The following is a 25480-nucleotide window of genomic DNA, read 5'->3' on the forward strand; positions in this document are numbered from 1 at the left end:
ACCCAGAGACCATGGGAATGCAGCAGTTCCTGCCTCAGAAATATATGTTTGCATTTCAGGCATGTAAAGTTATGAAGATGAATCCTGTCTTTCCCATGCAGCCTACAAACTGGAGTTGATTTCTTCTTAAATCATATCTACACAGAAACTTTTCTCACATATCCATACAAGACAGTGATATGGATAATATGACATAGCTTAGATCAAAAATCTCCACTTGCTCCTCTCCTCACATGACATTGATGAAAATCTTTGTCTGCTTAGTTATTAAATGGCGAGCAGAATAACAGCAGTGAATACAGCTGTGCGGCTCAGAGGACTAAATTTTGCTCCTGAAATGTAGCTTTTACAAATGCGAAGGTGTCAGTTCCTTGTTTTCTTCTTAGAAGCCATTACATTTCTTTAAAAAAAAAAAAAAAGTTTCTCTTCTCAAAGCTACTTCTTAAAAAAATAAAGAGAAATAAACCCTAAAGATTTAACAATATCCATTACTTCAGAAATACCTTGACTCTGTTGGATTTTTAAAACACTGCTGATAGAAGCATTTCCAGTCATTTTCCTGTTGGTCACCACTTAACGTCCAGAGACACTTTTAGGGGTGGTTTTTCAGTCTCCTCAGGCTTTCAGGACTCCGTTTCTCAAGCTTCAAACTAATGGAAAGATTGATTTGATTATGGTTTTGCACTATTTCAGTGGGTGATTATAGTGATTCAATATTCCCCATGCTTTCATAAAAACTATAAACAAGCTTTCAGGTTAAAATTTCAGATGCTGTGCATACTTTGCATAGATTTCAACTATTTTCTTGCATTTTTCAAGGGATTTGATGACACAAATTTATATTTTTACAGGATTATTTATCATCCCATGATTTTAGCACGTAGGCGTATGATTTTTAAACAAATAATCCCTTAAATGAAAACAAAAAAAATCTTTTAAATTTCTAGGGAGAGCTTCTCAAAGTTCCTTCAGATCAAGGCGAAGTTCTTAAATTCTCCAGGTGGGTGGTTCAAGATTCCTTCAGGGTTCAAAATTGCATGCAGCTCCACAGATCTGTGCTAACCCTTGTGCAGTGGATGGTCCCTATGGGACAGTATTTGGCCATGCACTTCCCTAATCCCTGCCACCAAAGGCACAGGTGGGCCTTGGGAGCAGGGAGCGATAGCTGGGTTTCTGACACTGTTTTGCTTTTTCAGACTCTTTCTCTGAGGGTAGGATAGACACAGGAGTAGATTCTGCTGTAAGATAACGCTCAGCATGGTCTTATCTTGAAATAACAAGTTTTACAAAGGGTGAGTGACCCTGCATCCCCAGTAGGACCTCCACAGACTCAATGTCAATGAAGATCACACAAACGATTGTGGGTGTGCAAAGTTTATTGTGGTATAAATTGGCACCAGTTCAATAAATATAAGCCTTTATTATGTTACAACATTTCTCCTGAAAAGCTTAAACATAATAATCTTATTTCAGATTTTTCTTCCCCAAAATCAACACTTTAGTGTCTATCATTAAAAAGTGTCTTCTTGAATATCCCTAAGTCATTCTGAATAGCCTGAGAGAAAAAACAGCTTTAGCCCTGAATGCTTTGGGCCCAGTGTTATTTATAGCAACAACATTAGCAATACCAGTTATTTTTATTGTTATTAATGTGACTTACATGCTACTATATTGTGATCATGGGGAATAGTACTGTAATATTGAAGAAGTGCAAGCTGCTTTCAATCAATGATTGTCAGACTGCAAACAGCAAGTTCAGCACTGCGGACACCCTCCAGGTCACAAGGCTTACTTCCCTGTTTATTTGGGGCTTGGTATCTATTTGTTAGTTGCATGATAGTCCCTGTCTTTTAAATTTACATGATAATTTAGGAGTAAAGAAGTCAAGTTTATAAGGGGAAACAGTATGGAAGACATCATGTTTTGTGGTACCAAATTTTTTTCCTTCTTCCTGAATCTCCGGCAGAGATGCCCACAATAGGAATATCATCAGCTCAACAGACTCTTTAGAGAAGCTGCCTTCTAGCATCCCAGTTCCTTCAGTGTACAGAATGAAGTCTACCTCCAGTAGAGAGATATTTAGCCTGAGTACTGACAGAATTCAAGTTAAGCAGACCAGATCTCAGGAAAGCTGAAACTCGTTCCAAAGGTGAAGTTTTTCTGTTCAACAAGTGGAGATTACTTTTTTCCCTATTTCCTGTCTGTGGATGAGGGAAGAATAATATTCCTGAGAACTCAGGAAATCTAAGACAAACCAGTAACATGGGAAGACTTTAACTATGTGGAGAATAGTCAAGCTATCCCCAGGAATTTATATATTTTTTTCATGAACAATGAGTGACATACAGTGTGTTGGAAGAAGGAATTATCTGGTTAGGGGAAGAATCTGAGACAAAATGAGCATTACATAACAGTTTTCCATGGCCTGACCTCAGTGATCAGGGGTTTCTGTGAATCATTAAGCCCAATTATTGTACCTTCAGGAAATTCACTTTCACTTAATCCAAAATCAAGCAGGAGAATTGCTTCTAATGGTGCAATAAATAAATATCTGCCTTTTAAAAGAGCATAACCACACAGCTCACATTTTCTCTCTGCTCAGAGTGTTCAAGCTGTCAATACAACTTGCACTGACTAGGTCAGTTTATAGACAGAAAGAGGTGGTTTGTTACAGTAATGCTCTAAGGAAAGTGTGCTCCTCTTTTCCTAGATGACCACTGAAGTGATCCCTTGGAATGCCACGGTGTTTTTGCTTTGCTGGTCTCAAAAGAAAATTTAACATATTTTGATTTGTCAGCCCTGCAAGGTTTACCTGGAGCTGGAAGCTTAAGTTTCTTCTTCCATCATCATATTAAGATGTCTACATTCCTGCCATAAATTTGTCCATTTTCATTATCTCATGTGACAGCTAGCAAGGAATTCAGCCTTAAATAATAACTTCATGAACAGGCCTGTTGCAGATAAAACTGCAGGTAGCTGAGTTCATTCTCACATGACATGCATGTGTTTGTTGTCCCTTTGGTGTCTGGTGAAAATTTACTTTCTCTGCCAACATCTGCAGATCTTATGCTGAGGAAATCTCCTCAGATCAGTGCAACCTCCATACACATATTTTCAGAAAAAAAATCATGTTATAAAGAAGCATCAGTTGAGAGTCTTGCCTGCAGTTACACGAAAAACATTTTCTGAATGTTGACACAAGCAGGACTTGAAATTTGGAAGAGCTATCTGTGTCTGACTTTAGCCATAGTCTTTGTAGCATCTCAGAAGAAAGCTAAAATAACATGTAGTGAGTACTACTCTCGATCTTATATGGCTCTAAAAAATACATCCTGTTCCACCTAGCTAGAAAATGACATGTTCTATTTACTTGCTATTGAATTACCTGTTGGAATTACATAAAAACATGAACAGTTTACTGAAAGTCTTAAATCATTGTCTCATTAAAGTTTGCCATATAAAATAATACAAACTCGTTCCCTAACTGCATTAATTCTTGTTCGATTATTGCTTATAGTACGTAAACCATATTTTATAAAGAACTTTTCTAGTTCCTAGATCAACAAGCTATAAATAAACATCCTCACTCAACAATCAGGTAAGACAAGCTAGATGGCTGCAGGGATCTAATCTTCCTTATATAAACTATTATGCAATATTACAAAAAAAAACCCCTCTTTCATTAGCTTTTATGTCTTTAGATTCCTACTCCTGTTGATGCATTAATAAACTGGAGAACATGGTGTTTGCCCACAAAATGATGTTGTTTCCATGAAAAAAAAAAACATAGGAATGGAAGGAGTTTTAAGTATTTCTCTTTTTTTTTTTTTTTTAAACTGCTTTGCAAATTCTTTGCACAACAAACCTCGCCAATATGTAAACAGGGCTCTAGCTACTGTGTTTGTCCACAGCTAGAGCTACAGATGAACACAGTGTAGTTGTGTGATGACAGGAACAGCTGACTCATTAGTAGAGAGCAGTGAAAGGTAATTAACCCTGGGAAAAGTACAGCTGCCATGCGAGCTGTTCCTTTCTGTAGGATCTGATTAGAAATTAGTGTTAAACCACTGATTCTTTAAAAAAATGTCATTGATAATTCACTTTCTCTCTCAGGTGTAGCCCCTGAAAGGGGCCTAGGATAGAACTAATGTATAAAAGATCTTCTATTTTAAAAGGCCTTTTCTGAAAGAAGTGCCCACCTGTTTGGCTGCTTCTGGACTTTCCTTAACCATGAATATTGTCCTAGCTTTCAGTGTTTTGAGGACAGCCTCCAAGAACATGGGCAGTGCAGAGAATGCACTGTCAAAATGATTTAAGGTTGTTGGTTGCTATAATGGGGTCTTTAGTGAGTCTAATTATTTAAAAGTCACATCTACTACTTGTATCAGGACACAGTTCTGATACAAAATGATCAGACCTCTTCAAAAGAAAACAAAAATCTGTCTCCTGAATAGGTAAGCACAGCATATGAAAATAAAAAGAGAAAAAAGGATTATGTCCTGAGCACAAAAAACACCCCTTTGCCCACCTCCTTTCCTGCACACACCTTGGCATTTGCGGTACCAAAATAAGACATAGAGCCTGTGGTTTAATCAGAGTCCAAACAACAAGCCAGACCATTACACAGATATGAAGACACCTGACTAAGACCTACTTATCAAGAATTAAAAAATCTATCACCTAAAATTACAAATTTTCATTTAGTGTGCTTTTGGAATTTCTAAACTGCTGTTTATTATTTACAGCTGTCACATGCAAAATAGTTTTGATCATTTTACTTTGTCAAACCTTCTGACCAGGACTCTGTATTTGTATACCTGTGTGACTAAAACCAAGGATATGCGAGTACTTTCACATGCAGATAACCTGTATTATTGAGATTTAGAGTGTCCTGGTTGTTTTCAATGCAGCCAGGCTAACACTAGGGAATCTGAAGGGTAATTGAGCTTTAAGTGATAAAGTTTGTAAGACATCTCTCCATAGGAAGATTTTTTTCATCTTGCTGTAGTCCAGTTTACTGCAAGAGAATTATTAATATTATTTTTCCAATATAAAATAGTACTACAAAGATATGTTCCTGTAGTGTCATTTTTAACTCAGTATTGTTCAGTGGTACCACAGACCACTTTCTTACCACACATCTAAAAGGTTCACATTGAAAGAAACTTTCCTCTTCAAATTTCTTTTAAATTAAACACTTCTTGGTTCTTGTTTCTTGGGTGTGATATTTGAATTTAATGTTACCACAAATATATAAATAAATTTATATACACACAGAAATGTTTATCAACTTATATGGACACATACACATATATATTCATATACACTCATATATATATATGCCTTATTGACATTTTCGGCAATGAGAGCAAAAAATATTCAAAGGAAAACAGTTAAAGATATTTTCTCAGAGAATGTTCCTCTATATAGGAAAACAAACAGATTTTTAAGATGAGGGTCTGATGTGTAAAGATTACAGTTTTATCCAGATTGCTGAAGCTATTAGGAGAGAAAAGAATGGAAATGTGTTTAAATTATTTTGTTGTTCACCATACATTTTTAGTACCCATCCTTCTCAGTACTGTCCTTTTTTATTTCTTCAAATTTTTGGGGTTTTTAAAATTTGTTTGTTTTTTTAACTAAAAAGCCTGTAGTGAAAGAGGAAACATTTCAAGTTGAGTTTCAGAGGAAGTGAGATGAGCAGGCTACTAAACTGATAAATGCATGATGATAAAAACAATATTTTCTATATTAAAGTATTTTTAGAAATGCACAAAAGCACTTTACAGCACTCTATGTTGTTATCCTCATTTCGCTGAAAGGTGAAAAGATTTGCTGAGGGGCACAGAACAGAGCAGTGGCAGAGGCAGAAAGATAATTCCAGAATCCCTTTTTTCCAGTTATTTGCTCAATCCCAATACCTTCTATTTATGTCTACGACAGAAGACAGCTGTCATTTTAGGAAATAATCTTTGTCTCACTTTAGAATCATGAAAGCCTCAGAAAAGAGAACATGAACCACCATTCCTGGTGATGCTGACCTCTTGAGTTTGAATAAACTGGACATGTTTCTACTTTCTCCCTTCACCTGATGCAAACATACCATGAGCAAAACATTTTGCATAAGGAGTCTGTCCCAAGGAACATTTGACATGCACATTTTGGTATCTGACAAGTAATAATCAATGTTTTTGGTATCCTTTACTGCTTTGATTTGCAAGGTGATATTTTTATTCTTGGAGGTTTTTTCCTGTGCTCTTCAACATGTTCCTAAGATCTTCAGGGCAGTGCAGTAGTGTAAGAAAGCCCCCATTATCTTTAGCAGTTAGGGTCATTACAAGTCTTTTAAATGGTGGCAGACTGTACTTCACATGGCACTCTTGAAGTTAATGAACATATGTGATTTGCATGTTGAGGGAAGGCACACTTCTTCCCTTTGTGTGACTTTCCTGGGACATGCCTGTCATGCTTAATGAAGAGAACTTGTTTAGAAAGGGCAAGATGAATGCATAGGATAGCAGAATGGTAGTTATATTCTTTTAGTAAAAGTAGTTTGTAATTTAAGGTTTATTGTTCCTTTTGACTCCAGAAAATGTCCAGTCAGCTAGTTAGCCATGGGTGTTGTCCAGCATAAGAATTATGATGCCCTAATTCTGACTTTTAAAATACTCCTAAAAACTATGGCTGGAACAGTCAGAAATCACAGGGAAGGAATAGAGGCACCTAGATTATGCCTGTAAATGTTTGAGAGGGGACCACTCTTACTGAACCTAACCAGCTTCAGAACTTCCACAGAGATTCAGTGCAACCATAAAAACACCCCACAAAATTGACATTGAAACCCATTGGTTCCTAACTAACTTGCTGGAAATCAAGTACAGTAGAAAGACTGTAACAGTGGTGGCTAAACAGCAGGTGTGTAGCAAACATCAGAACCAGACCGGGATCTTCCTGCTGCCGAAGAAGGCGGTAGCGGAGTAATTAAACACAGACAATTTCGCTGTTCTTAGTTGTGCTGATCTGTGTGCTCAGGCATCTCCTGCTGGCCTCAATCCTGCAACTACTGTGCAGCCCTTCGGTGAGCAGAGCGTGGTCATCTCTTGCTGAAGGCGGCAGTGGTCCCCCCACACAGTGCATCACAGCAGAATTGGCTCCATGCAGGGAAAGTCATCCTGGCTGGAAAAGAGTAAACATGTTTTAAAAGAAAACAAACGCAGTGTTCCAGAGTCGATGACGCATGCTCTTTGAACTTTCTTTTAAAATTGCTCTGAAATCATAAGGTTGTTACGGTGTGGTTTTACTCAAAATAATGCATATCATTGTAACACAAGCCTTGAAGTTAAGTGGCTACTATAATGAAACATAGTTGCCATAGTTACTGCAGGCGAGCAGAGAATAACTTTTAGTTCTTTTGAAGCTATAAATTAGTTTAAAAAGAGGAAAAGGAATAAACAAGCATGCAAAAGTTTATTATTCAGTGTTTCATGCCTGATCAACTCTTAAAAAGGAAAACTCTCCCTAGACTAAGGCATTAACTTTTTCTAGCTGAAATCTATAATTGCCCATCAACAAACAAAATTACTTTTCAACTCTCCACTATGTCTTTTTTCATGTTTTCCCTCACTATTTTTTCCCCCTGAAGAAACAGGTTTTCAAAGTTCTGTTTGCAGAATTTTGTTAATAACTGTCATTTTACAGCATCTAAATTGCTATAAAAATAACGTTCTAAAGGCAATAATGTATTGCTTAGCACAACTCATGAAATCTATGGTCTAGCTCTATTATTCATTATAAACACTGTCTTAAAGCTGATGAGAGGGAAATGAGAATTTATCATAGTGAAGATGTCTTCTAGGACCAGCTTCATTGTTTTTCAGTTTAGCATCGAGATGTGCTCTATCCCTGAAGTGTTAATGGAGGTCACTGCTGTTGCTCTCCTTTACTGTGTCAAAGCAAAAGAGTTCCTACATAGTTGACTATTGAGAAACAAAATGATGTTCTTTCCAGTATATCACCTTCAGCTTATGAGCCTCTAGAGCAGTCGTGATTAACAGGACTTTTACAAAGTTTCTGTGTAGTTACAAGGACAGCTTCAATCTTCTGTCATTTTTTTGCATTAGCTATGATTATGCTTTTACCACCAAAATGCATTTATTCTAAAGGTAACAATACTGACTCAGAGAATAGCTTATGTTTCATCTATATTTATCAGCACTCACTGTACATTTGTGTCTTCATTACCAGGAAATATTAAGGGACATTGTGCCATCTATTCCTGTTTACAGTTTATTATGCAGAGATAGGAAACACTTAGCATGTAAAATGAATGTAGAAATTATTCCTGGATAGAAACACGGACATTTCCCACTCGTTGGCTCTTTCTCCTCCATCACCGGATCAGAGTGTAATTGTCAGTAATCAGGCCTGCTTGCTGCTGATAAAACCACTCTGAATGCTAGCAGCCTTCTTTGTGTGATGACTCAATTATTCCAGAAGTGCCTCATCAAATCTGCCCCATCAGCTGGGCTAATAAATAAGGAGAAGAAACTGGCCCCCCAAAGCAAATTATAAATCCATTTGCATTAACCATTTCACTGGTCCATGATCTAGGCAGAAATAAGCATGGCAGATTGCGTTAAGCTTATTTGAATATGTTTATAATGTTTACAGCTTGCAACCTTTTTTTTTTTTTTTCACAAGGTGTTGGAATTATCGGTCATGAATAGCATCTAAATGCAGTTATGTTAATTACAGCAAAGCCTCTGGCATCTTTGAGGGATAGTTTGTTGCTTAAATCAGGTGAAAGTTAAACTCCTCTGCTAGGTGAAATATGATCTTGGCTTTGGAGTTACTGCCCTGTTTGAAAGAGAGGATGGGCGAAAGTGAAGTTTTTTTACAGATACTAGAAGGACAATGGCCTGCGTTACCAGCCTGTTTCACACTGCTAACATGACCTTCTGTTCATCTCATGGTAGAATAAAAAAAGATAAAGTTTAGCATTAGAGTTGAGAAAGAAAATGTGATTGTTGAAACAGCAATAATTCTGCTCCCTGTGTACTTTGTGCTGAATGAAACAAGTGCAAAGACGAGTACACTGCCCTAAGGAAACTCCTTTCTGAAGCTCAAATTATAAACCAGAAAAAAAAAAAAAATAGATGTTTCCAAGTAGAGTCCTGCAGATTTCTTGCAGGGAGGGTGTAGGCCAAATGATATTCAGTTACTCATGAGCTAAATATTTTACATGTACTTCAGGATCTCCCTGAGGCTTGTGCAGAACTTAATGTGTAAAGTCCCAGACTTCATACTGCTCAGGATAAAGATCTGACTGAAATACGGAGTTATCTTTATTTATTTGCTTTCATTCACATATTATTTTCTCAAATGCTAAATATGCTGCATTATTTTGTCTTGAGAAAGAAATCACTGTAGAAACACTACAGAAAAGAGAAGCACTGTAGAAGGAGAATTCACTGTAGAAGCACAAGAAATGTTCAGGGATCATAATGGTGAGCACATTGGATTTTGTTTCCTTAGATATTACTTTTATTCTGAGGTAACAAATCACAAACTGAAGACATTATTCATTACCACATTTGAAATATATTGACCAGTGATGTGATAAATGGGAGAAAATCAAATTAATCTGTTGGAAATGGAATGTATTACGCTTAAAAAAGCTTTTGGGATCTTTCACAAATATAGTACAGCTTTGAACATTGAAATTCTGATAGAGAAAACAACTTCAGACTTCTGCTGAGGTAATTTTGTGCTTGTACAATATGTCTTTTCGCATTTTAAAATCATCAGGAGCTCTGGTAATCTGACCTGAATGAGTGGACTTTTACCCACAGACAATAGGTCAAAAAAAATTGTTCTTTGAAGGGATTTGTCACACACATCTGATGTAGAGGATCAGGACCTAAACTGTCATTCACATCAGTATCCTGGTATGACTCATGGATCTCAGTAGGATGGCACTTCAGAGTCAGTACAAAATCATGTCGCACTGGAAATGGCTATAAACCAAGGAAAGAACTGCAAAGGCTCCAGGTGACTTCACTGAACAATTACACTGACAAATCAAGCAACTCATATACTCCATCTTTGTGGGTTTGTCTAGTTTATTATTCTAGTTGAATTGAGATGATGGTTGAAAAGGGTGAAGGTTTTCTTTATAGACAGGCAGGCTTCACCTTCTAGAATAAAAAATACTGTTCAGACACATAGGTAGTTGAAGTATACGCATAATTTACGGTCTGTAAATTGTTTTGAGTTCTTGATTAAAAAAGAGAAATGAGTTAATGCAAGCCATGAATAGATTGGGCTAAATGAAGATACATCTGGACCTGAGGGGAGTGACCTCACCAAAGAAACTTGATTGATAAATAAGTAAGTTAGCTCTGCCTCATTTCCATCAACAATGATCTTATCATCAAAGCCACCAACAACCTAGTTAGATGTTCTCTGTGGGCTCTTGAGGCTGACATCTTATTTTCTCCAGTTATTATTGCAGATTTCTGCACTTCTTACAATACCTCAAAATCTGGCCCATGGTAATTTTATAACTCATTTACTAAATAAATGCAGTATAAGGCCTTGATATTCCTGTGAAATCAGCACCAAGCCTTTTTTGATACCTGAACTATGGGATCCCAACATTTATATTTTAAATACAACTTACTTTTTGGAGTGTGGACAGGGGTGACACATAGTTTATATTACATAAAGGGTATGTCACATCCCATGACACAGCATAATCCTACAGACCCTGTTTATAGCATGACAGATGTATGACAGTGTATTAGACTTTTTATGAAACACCATATCCTCAAATGTGGGTACTCACCCACGAATCAGCTGAATGGCAGCCAGCACCTTGTTATGTGAAAGGAATCAAACCCAGCACATTCAAACTTACTAACCAACAACTTCTGTTGTGTTTAAACACAGCAGAGGGGCACAAGTTTTTGTGTTTTGATGCTGTTATATGTAGTTTTTCATTAGAATTTTAAAACCTGCCCCCAGACCCATCCCAGTCCAAACTCCTTTTCTTATAAGGAAGAATTTCAATCTACTAGCTTATTATGTAAAGCTAAATGTGGAAAGTTTTGTATATTTTTCCTTGTCCTTTGTGCACTTTTCTAAGTGGATCTCAGCTGTGCTGTCTTAACTCTCGGTCCCTTAGGATGAGAGAGACAGCAGATGGGGTTAGGGCAGAGGGCTGATGCTTCTGACAGCAAACGGCCTGGTTGTTGAGTGGAAGCTGTGAGCGTCAGGAAGCTCCTTTTCCCCAGAGAACCAACTAACCACTGAAGAAAGTTGAAAATGAGCCCTTTGAGAAACGCTATTAAAAGTAGTAAAAAACTGCAATTGTGCAGATGATGTGCTGCTGTGTGGTTATTCGGATGCTAATGAGTTTGACATTAGGGAACTCAAAGGGTTTGCAGCTACTCCCTTATGTGATTTAGATCTTTATTTGCAATCTTTGAGAAAATAAAGGAAAATTATATTGTTAATAAATACTTAAGTTGTTAGAATTTTAGACAAAAAATCTGCTAAGTTTAAGACTTTAGAAAGAGCTTTGCTCACCATTATAATTATTCTCAGAGGTATTTTGTTTTAGGTTAGTGTGTTTTGAACAAAGAGGAAGAGGAAGGTGGAAGGCTTTGAGAATTTTGTGGTTTGGGATTTTTTTAAATGAATGTTGAAATAGAATAACATGAAAATAGGACTTTGGGGATAAACAGCATCTCTTTCTAGTAGCATGTTGGTTAAAAAAAGGATTAAAAAATCTTTTTGGTATTAGGATGGTTTGCTCTGGGTTTTCTCCCTTCTTTATTATCTGAAATCTATTGCTTGTTTCATTATTTGATAAAAGTGTACTGATTATAATTAAAAGTTCTTGATGGGATGAAACTAGTTCCCTATCTATTGGGATACAAGCAGAAATTAGTCACTCAAGAAAATGTAGCTTCCCTGAGAATCTGTTTAGAATGAGCCTTTGCAATTTCAGAAATGTAACATTTAAAATTTTGTTGAAAAAAACATCATTAGCTATCATTAAAGAAATACTTAAAGTTCTGAAAATTTGTCAAACTTTGTCATAATTGGAATATCTTCAATGAACAGATGTATTTTACTAAATACACTGGATGATATGTGAAACAGACCTCTGAAGTCACAAACGACAACAAAATTGTAATGTTTTAGTCACTTGTGTTAGGAGCAAAACCTAAATAAAACTTGCCCTTTTCAACTACTCATTCTCAGATTCTTCCTAGTTGCAAGTGCCCAGAACTTTAAGTGCTAGAGTTAATGTGTAAGGGTTTGGATATTCAGTATTTCTGAAAACAAGGATCTCGGTGTTGTACACTTAAATGTAAACTTCTGCAGCTCTACTTCCCTCGCTGTCACTGTTGATTTAGCATAAAGTCCCTCACAGAATGGAATAAAAATTGAGAATGGAGAAATGTCAAAGATTTCCTTAATTTGGCTTATACTGAGAACACTCTCAGCATCCCAAACTTTAAATTTTAGTGTTTGAAGTCGGAAAATATAAAACGGAGAGGTTTTCTTCTGTTTTTAAAATATTTCAGAATGCTTCTCATTTATTTTACATCATGAACTGAACCATCCCACTCAGTCAAAGGGGTTCTGATTCACTTAAAACATTTGACTAAGGATTTCTATGTATAGAACTGTAGATTTTTGTCCACACGAGACAAAAAAAAACTTTTCTAAGGACAGGTCTATTTCATTAGCTATCAAAAGGGCATTAATGATATAAAGAAACTACTATAAAAAAAGAAAAAACCCTGTTCTTATGCCTTTTAGAGTCATCACTGATGCCTTTACACCCTATCTTTGTAAAACTGCTGAGGAAAATATTGCACCTGGATTTTTTACCCATTTGATCTAAAGAGTGTCTTGTTTCATCTATGTTTTATTTAGCAGAGTTGTTTTTTTGTTTTCTTTTGTTGTTTTTTGTGTTTGTTTGCTTTTTCCAGAGAATGAATTCGAGGATTATCTGTTAAATCAGGCAAGGCATCTTGGGCTGTGTGACAAATTTGGTCCTTTGGAATCTGCACGTATTTTCACCTGGAAACACGCAAAGGTGGGATAATTTATTTACAAAAATTAATTTGAGCAGAAATATGACTATATATTAATAATAGAATATTACATGTCATGCCTCATACATTAGGGCTACTTTTCTTGCTTAATATCTGTTGTTTTAAGAAAAGTCTTCAACAGTTAGGTATAGCAGTATTAAAAAGTTGGAGGTAAAAATTTTTGCAAATATGAAGAAATTTTAGTTCTTAATTTTGTGAATTACACTCTTTTAGCCATACATACTGTCAGTAATGCAATCTTTGAATCTATATGACTCTAGGAATGAGAATATATTTCACAATGCATGCTAAAATTCAATCTTTGATAACTTATTAGTGATTTATATATATATCTATAAAGTTTATTGTTTGCGGATTTTTTTAACTAAATAGGAGTTGGATGGGCTAGAACTTTTGTGTACTTAAAAAGATCTCGAAGTATCAAAGCTTTTCTTTTAATATTGACTCTTCTAAAAAAAAAAAATTGTTTAATATCTAATAGCACAGGAAATAGTGACAAGACTTTGAACTACATAAAAAATAATAATCTAGGAAGAAAAACCTCCAGAAAGTAGCCTGAGTTGAGCTGCATTTCAAGTAATATATTATATATTTTTTTCTCTGAATTTAAAAAACTAGCAGTTGTCCCTTAATTTCATGAAGCTGTGACTCTGCCCTCTAAAGCCTTGGTAAAGAAGACTAATAGAAATACTTGGCACATGTTGCTTACCCAAGGGAATAATAGAACTATTTGCTGTAGTCGTTTGGCAAAAGGACATAAACATATGGCTTTGGTTTATATTCAGCACTGCCAGTTGTGCAAAGTTTCATGGATGAAGTATACAACAGCAGTGACAACTCAGAAATCAGAAGTGAGAATCAAAATAAATCATCCTCATTACAAAGCTATTCAAGCTTGCCTCTGATCTAAGGCTTATTTTGTCTCTGCATATTTTCAAGTAGTGAATTCAATATAACAAAAATCTACTTCTCAAAACCAGATACACCAGTCAATCACACTATAAAATGCCAAATTGTTAATGATTTATATGTGTTATAAACACGCTTTAAAGTTTGCATTTAGTAAATGTACTTATTTTAATTCCCGAGAAATTCATAGAGCTAAACCAATTATTTCCATGTCATTCAACTTTTTCCTAGAGAAATCAGGCACAACACTGAGCAAACTAAAGCAAAAATTTAAAAAATAAGGATGCAATAACTCCTTACTTAAGAATAGTCAAAATCGCTAAACAAGACATAATTTTAGTGATAGGCTTTAGGAACATATTTCTAAATATTTTTCCTTTCTGATCATTAACATATTATTAAAAAAAAAAAAAAAGAAAAATAGAAAAAAAACTAACTACATTACATGCAGTGTTCCTAAAATATTTGGATTTGGATTTTGGATAATTTTACTGCCAGAAATGAAAATATATAACTTTGTCTAGAAGCTGTTATATGTGTTCTTGGCTTTTCTTTCACTCACTATACTTCTCACCGTCAGTGTGAGATTACAACTTCATATTAAAAATGTTATTGTAGACTAAGAGAAATATTCAGCACACATATACACATACAGAGAAATAGTGCTCTACTCTTCTGGACGGGCTATAGGAAATCTTATTTTCAGATTTATTTTAAAAATTGTTCCTCTATGACTTTATTCTCCTTTCATATGGTAGAATCTTACATGAGTTACTGAAAAGAAATATCAAAATATGATTATGAAAACCACTGAAAATCTTGTTCTGAGGGTATTATTTACTGCAGGGAGAAGCACAAAGTGTTGTGTCACCTTGGGACAGTATAGCACCGTCCTGTTCATTGTCCTTAGCAGAATCTGACTCCAGCTTTGAAGTTTTTGGCTTGTGTTGGAGACTTGAGAAATGATTTCTGTGCTTAAAAAATCAGAGAGGTTTTTTTCTTCTAACTGAGTTCCCTAAGCTTGTGACTGATATAGCTTTTATCTCAATACCAAATTATGTAATTAATAAATTAAAAATAGTAGAGAAAAGTTATTCTTTTTCCAGACCTCTCAAAATCAGATAAAGCTTGTCTTAGTGAAATGATTCCCCAAATTTAATTTTGAAAGTCAGGTATAACTTTAAGTTGGAAACTCACAGTGCAATGGTAAAGCTTATACTCTTTAGATAAACTGGCAATTTCTATTTCTTTAGCTAAGTATGCAAAAGGAAACAGACTGAAACCCCAGCAGTCTGAAACCCACTCTGGGAAAGTCATGCTTGTATGAAGATTACAATGGAAATTACAAAGAACTCTTACATGAGTTCTTTCCAGAAAAAGCATTTCATTTTTACCTATGTCAGCAGCACTGGCTTCCCTAAGTCATAGTTTATTTCATAGTATTGTGCTGTAAAACTATCCAACCTAGATAGTAGTGTCAATTTAGTTTCTGAAATTCAAATTTAAAAATGTGCTGGTAAACTGAAATAGTTGCTATTATTATTATTATCATTATTATAATTCATTGTACATGCCCTATTTTCAGCTGTTAGTCATATTCTTGGATCCTATTATAACATCAGTACATGCACATGTGCACAGACAGATTCCAGGCACACAAAAAACCAAACTCGGAGCCAAATCCTGATTCTCTCACTCAGGGAAGTATTTCCAGGTGCTGCTCTCGAGCCTGTTAACTGCAGTGGGATGGTACAAACAAAAGAAGTACCATTTGGTTCCTGCAGCCAGGAACTCTGAAATAGTTTGCCCTGAAAGTATGATTGCTGCTATTGCAGCAGTAAATTAGTCTGGAGAAATATGAATACCATGTAGCAGTTAAATAGCAAATTGTTACAGTTTCAGCCAAGCAGAATTTGGGGTATTGTCAGTGACTCCAGTCAGTTTTCTATGCTCTAGTTTTTGACTTAGACTGATATCTCAATCAACATTGAAGGAAAAGTGGAGGAAGGATCAGAATGAAATTCACTAAATCAGACAGAGGGCATTCATAAACCTTCGGGGATTCGTTGGAACATGTATTCAGAAAATAATTCAATATCAATATCTTCAATAAATTTTGAAATCACAGAAATGCACTGTAACTGAAGCAGAATGTATTTATTCCTTAGCCTACTTGCTTAACGACTTGGGACTGCAGAGCTGCTGCACCTCTGTCCTTGTTTATTTCCCACTAATTCCTTTAGAGTCCATTAGCTAGCTTCAACTAATTTTGAAAAGAAAATGTTTAGATGAGTTTAAAATCCATCTAATCAGAGAAACTAGCTATAAAACACAAATATTAAGTGGACTTAGTTCCACTATTCACTTGCCATTATTTTTGTAAAACTTGCTCTTAAAAATCGTGGGGCTATAACCCCCAAAAAAATTTTCCTGGAGAACATTTTATTATCCCCACGGTCCTGATGTCTAAAAAAACTAGCGCTGAGGTAATGTGTGAGGATTTTGTGCAGACATGACCATTCTATTTACCCCTCATGAATTCTTGACTCACAACAGCATAAGTAGTGGGAGGGAGGATGACCACTCCCCAGCTCTGGCAGCATGAAGAACCTTCCTGAATCCAGCCAACTTTAACAGTCACAGCAGTAACAATATATGTCTCAAATTAACACCTTCATAACAGTTACATCTAAAAATATTGGCTAGAATTTCTCAGAATTTAATCTTTTTGTTGTTCCATGGGTGATTTGAAAACTTGAGTGCTTCTTGCTGACCATCCTTTGCTGTAATTTCATGTAAAATTTTCACTATGTAGCGAGAAAACAGAATTGAGACACTTAGTTGACTTTGTATCAGTATTAGGCAGTCTCTAAAAGAATTACCAAACTCCAAAGATAGTACATTTAAATTTTGACCAAGTGAGTTTTATTGCTGATGCAGGTAGAAATTTCAGTTTTATTCAGTTAGTTTTGTATTTCAAGTTAATGCATAGAACTATTTTTTAAGTTGAGGTGTCTTTTATGCAACACAGACATGATGAATATTTTGATATGTATATGCACCAGGCTAAACTGTCCTACAGATTTTATGTTTGAGTTGATAAAAGGATATCTCATAGTTTGAAACTTTCACAAGGAAAGAAAATCAATTGAAAAATCACCTGCATTGATTTTATCATTGGTTTTCACTCTTTGTGCAGTTTTTAAATATTCATTACAGTGCAACCTGCTGTTTAGACCAAAGTAACTGCTGTTCAGTAGAAGCAGTGGGCACTTTTTTGTTTCATAATTAAAAGAGCAGCACTGTGATTGGTGTGGTATTTATTATGAAATGATGACAAAGGGGTACCAGTGGTTTTAATAGTTTTAGCTTACAGGAGCTGTTGTTAATTTTGTCTGTGGAGTTGCAGGTGAAATAATGCACAGTGGATAAATAGTCTATATTGGTTTAACTGAACATAATATATAGTGTGTTCTGGAGTTGTTTGTCTCAATAGACTATAGTAATCAAAAGTAATGAACCTATTATGTGCAGGACCTTGGAGAGCATAGAATGGCAGTAAAAGTGTGGCACATAAAAGGTTTATTAAAGGAAATTAAAGTCCATCATTGCCACACCTGCTCCCCTATTATAAGTCTATGGCAGGTCAGTGCCTTCAATCACAACTCAGCATCAGAGAACAGAGCCATGTTTCCCATTACCATTGCAGTCACATTGCAAAAACTCGTTCTCCAGCTTTTAAGGATAGTAACAAGTAAAGGCTGCCATCAACCCCACTACATAAACAGAAGCCCCTCATGTTTTTCCCTCCTAATAATCAATATCAGATGTAAATTTAAACAGAGAAAAGGTATCGTCTGGCTTTGATGTGCGTTTCCATCAATTTATATTTTCATTTCAGACATCACTAACCTGTGTTCTAGAATTACACTTCTTCAGGTCCATGAATATCCTTTTCAAATGTTTGTGTTCTCTCCTTCAAATATGTATTTTGATTCCAATAGCTGCTTATAATGTTCAAACATATATAAAAACAAATAAACACCAGGAAATTAGAGAAATTCTTTTTATTCTCTAGAAAGGGTGACTTTACTCTTTTTATTTCTCAGGTCAATTTTGTCATATTCTGCAATGTTCTTTCAGATAAGACCTTCAAAACATCTCAGTAATCTGAGTCACATAGGGCTAAAAATAAAGCATACTCAGATCTTCAAAGTCTATAAATGGAAAAAGGCACAAACAGGACCTCTTGCATCTTTCCTCAGTTCAGTGCAGTTCAGCTGATCCTCAGAAAGAAAAAGTGAAGTAATAGACAGGATTTTCTGTTGACATCAGTATTTATCTTGTGACATTTTACAGGGAGAGATGCCAGGCAACTTCTGCTGTCCATATCTACCTATCACCCAACACAGTTTTATAAATCAAACACTGGTGACTGCAAACTGATCTGCAGAAGCCCATGGTAGTTGCTTTGTCTACAGTATATTTGATCATCAACATTTTACAAACAGGGAAACCGAGATTCAAGCAAAGATAGATAACAAGGTTCCCTCAGAGACAGAAGAAAAATTCCATAGTTCCCAACATTTTGCTTAGACAAAATTCCTGGTGATAGAGTCTTTCTTATGTAAAAAGTGTTACTTTTAGAAAGGAGTTTGTCTCCCTGGATATGGTCAAAATTGCACTGTTGTACAATCTGCTATATGTCACTGCAGTTCTCCACAGCACAACATGAAATCTTAATCCCTTTGAATTTCAGAGGTTTGCAATAAAATCCATGGATTGAAAACCTGCCCCTATAATTATGTCTCTGGGCCACATCCAAGACCAGAAGGTGCATATTTCCAGTTTGGGTTTAGATGTAGCCAAAAGTGTAGTGAGAACAGCTGATCTTGAGAGGACTCTCTTATTTCAGTTCGAAAACTTATGACAGCAGCTGACTTCTGAGGGGGGGTGGTCTGGGATTTTTGATTGTTTGGGTTTGGTTTCTTTCAATGTAAAATACAAATCTGGACACTATATTCTCCCAAAATAAATCTGTAACTCATTGTCTCTAAACAAAACTTATTTAAGAAGTAGTTGATTAAGTGTTGAAGAATTTCAAAGCTGTATATGTGTAGCTATGCAATGTCAAGCAAGAAGGTTTAATGTTTTAAGGACAAAGTTGTCACAAATGCAGGTTCCAACATAGCTATAGAGCTATGCCTCAGTCATATTAAAAATGCAGAGTTCCTGTAGTCACGGCAGTGTTCTGGGATCTTTTATTTCAGGAGGTGGATGCTGAAAGCAACACTCATGCAGCATTACTCTTTCTAACCTTATGCCTTCAGCTAACACCTGTAGACCTCATCATTAAACCTTACAGAGTCACTCATAACCATCACTTTATTAAACAAATCTGCATCATTAAAGGTATCTCCTAGGTATTTACTAGATATTCACAGATGGCTTTTTATCTCTTTGACAAGATTAATAAGGCATGATTATTCTTTTTTTTCTATTACTGTCTAGCCTTTGGAAATGTGAAAAAAAAAAAGCATTGGAGTATTTTTTTTCTCAATGGCAAAAGGTATGAATTAAAGACCTTGTGTTAATATTACAGATGGATGCAGATGGGGAAAATAAAAAGCTGCGCACACGCTCCAAAGGAACCAAGGGTGAGTTAGCAAGCACGCTCCACAACCCTGGGCCCAGATCACCATGAAATATCACAGTTCCTGTGCACAGTCCTTAATGTGCAGCGAGAGACTCTGTAGCTTCCTCACGGCTGCTTTTTCAATCAAGGCAGGACACAGACTGCTGGCATTAAGAGACACAATGATGTTATTAGCTATGGTATAAAGAAAAGCCAAAAAAAAGTCTATTGATGTTATTTCCTTTGAGTTATTTTTCAGAGAAAATAAAGGTTACCCTTTTTATTATTAAAAAAAATCCAAACAAACACGCACAAAAAAAACCCAACAAAAAACAACCAAACGAAAAACAACCCCAAAACCAACCAAAAAAGCAAAAAAGTAAAAAAGTAAAAAAACACAAACTTATTTTCCATAGTGAGTAGAGTTGACAACATTGAATGGATGCTTTAAAAATAGTATATCAAAACTTTGTCTCAGCCACCTGAATGTTTTTCTGTCTATTGCCATTAATTATCTATAAAATAATTGTGTAAATGGTCCAGAAGTAAATCTTCTTTAATCAAAAGTTGTAGGTGTATGTGGCAGAAGAGAACCTTGTCCTTTTTTTTGAAGTATTGGTGCTCATGTTTCATTTGCAAAGTTATGACGTAGTTGTATTTCCCAGATATTACTCTCTTTTTGTAAGGAACAGATGGAAATGCAGTACTGAGAGATAAACAGGTCCTTAATGATCTCAACATCTGGAGAATATGATTGACTAGCAGTACAGCCCTTCCAGGAAAATAACTTTTAATTCATAACGCTTTTTGTGAATCTTGATAACAAGTGAAAAATGGATATACTTAAAAATAAACGTCAAAGGTTTGCCTACCTTGTGAACATTTTTGCTTATGACTATTTTCAGAGGCAAAAAGCACCCACCCTTCACTCTGATTTTAATGACAATTGTGCATTCTCAGGGTTGTGCAAAACAGACTACTTCTATTTGTTGTCACAACTCACTAATTTGAATTTTTAACATTGTGCCTTCAGATTCAAGTTATGGTCAGAATGAAAAATTAGAATGGTTTGGCATTACTTCTCTATTTTCAAATGATCAAAGGGGCAAAAAGTGCTAGTCTTCATTCAGGGAAAGACATTGAAGTACCACAGGCTGACTGCAGATAGAGGGATAAATAGGGACAAATCTTTCAAAAAACATAATCATTATCATACCAAAAATTTGATACAGCCCATAGTGGTGATGACTGAAATTAATATAAAATTCATATATATATTTCAAAAGTACTGAACAGACAACTTGGACAGTCGCTGAATAGGAAAGTAATTCACACCTCAGCTTTACAGCGTGTCCTTGCTGGTCAGGACTGTGAATTGAAACAGTTTGGCTGGCATAGCAAACTTTAGTTGTAGTTAATAAGGATTTCATACCCTTTCACTTAAAAGGCTAATAACACAATTTTAAAACTTATGGATTTTTTTCCCCCATGTTTTTACACATGGGCATACACTCTTATAACAATTAATGAATATATCAAGAACATTTTTCCCAGAAGTGGAAACAACAAAAGTTGCCTCTGCAATATGAGTAATCCTTAGACACACCTGTTGGCCTTGTCAGTATGCTGTATACTCTTGTGTGGGCAGGAATTTGTAAACACCAGCCTTTGCAAATCCCAAACTGATTTTAAATTCTGAAAAATAAGAGATTTTTAATTCTATTTTCAGGAAAAACAAGGGTCTTTGCTTTTACTATTTTGTTATTTTTTTTTATTTTCCTTATTGTTCCAGTGAACATCATACTCCAGGTTTTATTCATCCTAAAATAACTGTGAGAATTACATGTTCATTTAGCATTTGTCACTAGTAGCTACAATCCTGTGGTTAGCATGAAATAACCACCTGTGTTTTGATAGCCACTCCTCTGTCATTACAGATAGTCAGGTGCAAGGCTGCAGAAAGCACAAGTCCGGAAGTGTAAATTAATTAATTCTTTCCTGCTTTTATTAACAGTTCAAGTGGACTCTATAGCTCAAGAGCTCAGGTAAGAACTTACATTGGGTTTTTTTTTCAGTTTTATTTTCTTATTATATTGACAAATTTATACCACTGCTACTGCTATAAAATAAAGAATCGAACAATTTGTATTTTGGAAAGCTTTAGCATGGATCTGAAAAGGATAATTTTTGCGAATTCAGTTTTTAGATATAGAAAAACTAAAGCAAAATGTTTATTATGCAAGCATAATCAAAAGTAATGTGAAGTGGCGACGATTCTGGTATGTTGTCCTTATTTTCAGCCTATGTCAGGGCACAAAACAAACTAATTTCTGGTGAATCTTTAGATCTTCAGTATTCCTCTTTTTCCTGTAGTATGTATTATAGTATTTCAATATCTGAATATTATAAGAGATATTAATATATTTTACTAGGTGACTTTTATAAAACCAACCTACATACTCCTGCAAATTCTAGATGCACTAATGGCTCATTCTTCCTTAAGTATTTGTTGAGGTTTCATAGTTTATGGAAGTTGCAGGGAGTATTTCTCAAACTTGCACAAAGAATGTCTGTCCACTCAAAAATTACACAAGGATATTTCAGACTGCAAATATTCTACTAAAATTTCAACATAACTAATCTACCTATGTGTGCACCAAATCCTAATAGATGCCCCAAAAGTTTAGACTAAACTCTGGAAAGACTGGCAGGTTAGTCTGTACCAAATCTTCAAGAAAGAAAATATTTAGAGGTACCTGCAAATTCCTAGAGTTATTAATCACAATTACAATTCATTACAGCTTCAATGTAAATACTTAAAAATATTTAGAGTTTTTGTAAATTAACTTATTTTCCCTACACTCACTTTCCATCACAAGATGCTTGCTTAATCACAGCAAGCATCCAAAATATGTGCTTGTGGGTTCATCCATCTAGGGAACAGAATCACATCATCATGTGATTTATTTGATCAACCAAAAATGCCCAATCGATTAAAATAGGACATGCAATATTTACAGGAAGTTATTTTCAGTGAAGACATACAATATTTTAAGGTTTTGTTTTATAATAAAACTGAGGAAATTATAAGCTTCTTATAGCTACTCCATGAACAGAAGTGTAGGCTAACTTTTTGGATAAATTATTCATGGTGAGTCACTCATTCAGCTCTACTGTGAATCTCATTTTTTTGTATGGCTTCAGTTTCCTGAGATTTAGTGCTTCTCCTTTTTTCCTCTGTGCATCGCTAATTTATGCACCAGAAGGATGCATTAATCCGAAGAGGCAGCCATCCAAAAAAAGGGATGGTCCATGTGTTCCTAAGAGAAAAATGTTTGAAAAATAGAGGATGTGCAAGTTTCTGCAACATCAGGGAAGCTGTGATTTATGTATTATCGATTGCTATAGTTTTTCCCAAGCAACTTTATTTTTCCCTGTGAAATACTTGCTGTCTTAGGAACTGCTGTGTAGCAGATCACTGTGTCAGGGATGTGGACTACCTCCATAACGAAACATACATTGGTGTAAAACAGTGAGCTCAGAAAAGCATTATCCAGACCTTAACTTGGTATTTATAATTTCTGCTGTACCAAATTCCATATTGGGTATCCCCACAGTCAAGTGACTGACACACAAGTCAGGCGATCAACTTTCATGAATCTATTTGTCCATGAAAAAGTAGAGGGAGATGGACAGGGACTGCTTTTTTGGAAATGCAGCCACCAGACTTCATTCCTGTTAGTCATACCCATATTATTGTAGGAAAACTATGGAACATTCCTCAAGAATTAAAGACTGAAATAGTCTGTTGTGTTCCCTGGATACAGATATTGGAACTACGGTCTTTTCTGACCAAGGTTCTAAATGCTGTGTTGGCTGAGAAATTTAAATCCATGTTTAATTAATTTCCCCTTTTCCCCTGGCTTATCCTATCTGACAAAGCACTTTTGCACTCCTTATTGAGTTTCTGTTACGAAGTGCCTTGGGATACTTCTACATGAAAGACACTACATAAGCTTACATGCTCATTTTGTGTTATTATTAATTTCATAACATTGATTGGTTCTAGAGCATTTGTTAGCCTTTTCTTATTCTGTAACTCATGTTTCACAAAAGTAGACAATAAAATAAATGAAAAGCAAAACAAAGAGTTGCAATCACCGATTAGACTCAATAAAACATGAAAAATTCTCTCTTCTAAATTTCAGGCATCGAAATCTTGCTTAATAGAATTCAATGCCAAAAAAACCTCTTGATTTCAAGAAAGCCAAGATTTCACTAAGAAAACTGGCTAATGTTGTTATCATTCATCTTCTCCTGCAAAATAGGACCTCCTTTCCGCATAAAAAAAATTATATTTTTAGAAAAGCATTATCATAAGAGATAAGCCGGTTTTAGATTTTTTTTTCTCTTAGTAAAATAATTAAAAATTCTCTTGCACTGCACTGACTTTTCAGAGAACAGACTTTTCTTTCAGGTATACACAACGATTTTTGTGTCAAACCTGCACTTATTTCATATAACTATATGCCCTAAGGAATCCAAACTTCCAGTAAAACGTAAATAATTTTCTTAATACATGAACACTATTAACATTTCTGTGTTATTAATTCAAATTTATTAGGGTTATTTTAACAATATCTACTGTATGTGCTGTAGTAGTATATTGAAGCATAGTATGCTGTACTTAGTAAGTCCTTCAAAACAGAACTGTTTCTCCTTGAAATATTGATAATTTAGTTATTAACAACATGATTTAATTTTTTATTCAGGAATTTACTGCTGTGGTGTTTTCACTGGTAGGTAAGCTACCTTAAGAAAAGATGAGTCTTTTTATCACAAGCCAAATATAGCAAGCAACAATGTGCGGTAGAAGAGAGTGCTGAAGCCGGGAGATCTCTGTCCCATACATTTGAGTTTAAATCTGACACCTTTTGGGCATAGAAGCTTTGTTGTATCCATCTTGTGTAAGAAGCAGAATGAAGAGGTCTTCTCTTAGACAATTTTGTCATGGACCACTGAAAGGACCGGGACCTTCAGCTGTGTTCAGGATTAGAATGGAAACCAAAGTAAAGTGAGGAATACTGGAGTGATGTATTCTCATTACTGTGTTTTATTTAACAGATGGGATACAGTACAATGAACCATCTGTAGGTTATGGAGTGGCATCTGGGTCAGACCAAGGAAGAGCAAATTGGATTGATCCAAGCACAGGATTGCGAAAGAATAGATCCATTTGGCAAAATCCATATCTGAATAGAAGGGATACCTTTTCAGAGTTAGATACAGGTGAAACCAAGTATTTTGGGCTTCTGTCACTGATGATTAATGTAGACTTCACAAGGTGCTTCAAATCATGGAGAACAGCATTGTAGTTTGGTGGGAATATTACACTTTCCCTTGCTTTCTGCACTGTTGCATCACTTCTTCAAAAGTAACAAAAATTACCTTTTTTTAAATCTGGAACTCTTGTTCCAGGTGTTGCGAGACATTTTAGATATTCAGAGAAGTTGAACTGCTCATTGTGTATGTACAGAGTTATGAGTACCTAGAATCCTTTAGCAGAGAGCGGACTAACAGAGCAGACCTGTCTGGGTATCTTCTTGTTAGAAGTAGTAGCTGGACAATTCAACCTTTTGCTGCTGTCTACTGATTAGGAGGGTGAGAAACCAGCAAAGCAATGGAACTAAAGTATCTCAGAAAGTCCGTGTTACTAAAATGTATTCCTTGCATTTTTACCTGTAACATTTTAAGAGGTACATTAATATATTGTTGTATACAAGTATATGACGACATGCCAGAA

At 35.5% G+C, this 25480-nt stretch overlaps 1 protein-coding gene across 3 annotated transcripts in view; it reads left to right on the forward strand.

The window, feature by feature from the left end:
- Positions 1 to 25480, forward strand: part of ST18 (ST18 C2H2C-type zinc finger transcription factor) — a 237748-nt gene that overhangs the window by 149559 nt on the left and 62709 nt on the right. For all 3 annotated transcript variants that reach the window (XM_086888301.1, XM_086888311.1, XM_086888318.1), the window contains 3 exons: positions 13008 to 13114; positions 19645 to 19699; positions 21692 to 21722. In XM_086888301.1, coding sequence (XP_086744427.1) covers positions 13008 to 13114; positions 19645 to 19699; positions 21692 to 21722 — 193 coding nt within the window. The remainder of the gene's footprint in view (positions 1 to 13007; positions 13115 to 19644; positions 19700 to 21691; positions 21723 to 25480) is intronic.

The sequence above is a fragment of the Cyanistes caeruleus genome, chromosome 1, assembly GCF_971803275.1.
Source record: "Cyanistes caeruleus chromosome 1, bCyaCae1.hap1.1, whole genome shotgun sequence".
Taxonomy (NCBI): Eukaryota; Metazoa; Chordata; class Aves; order Passeriformes; family Paridae; genus Cyanistes; species Cyanistes caeruleus.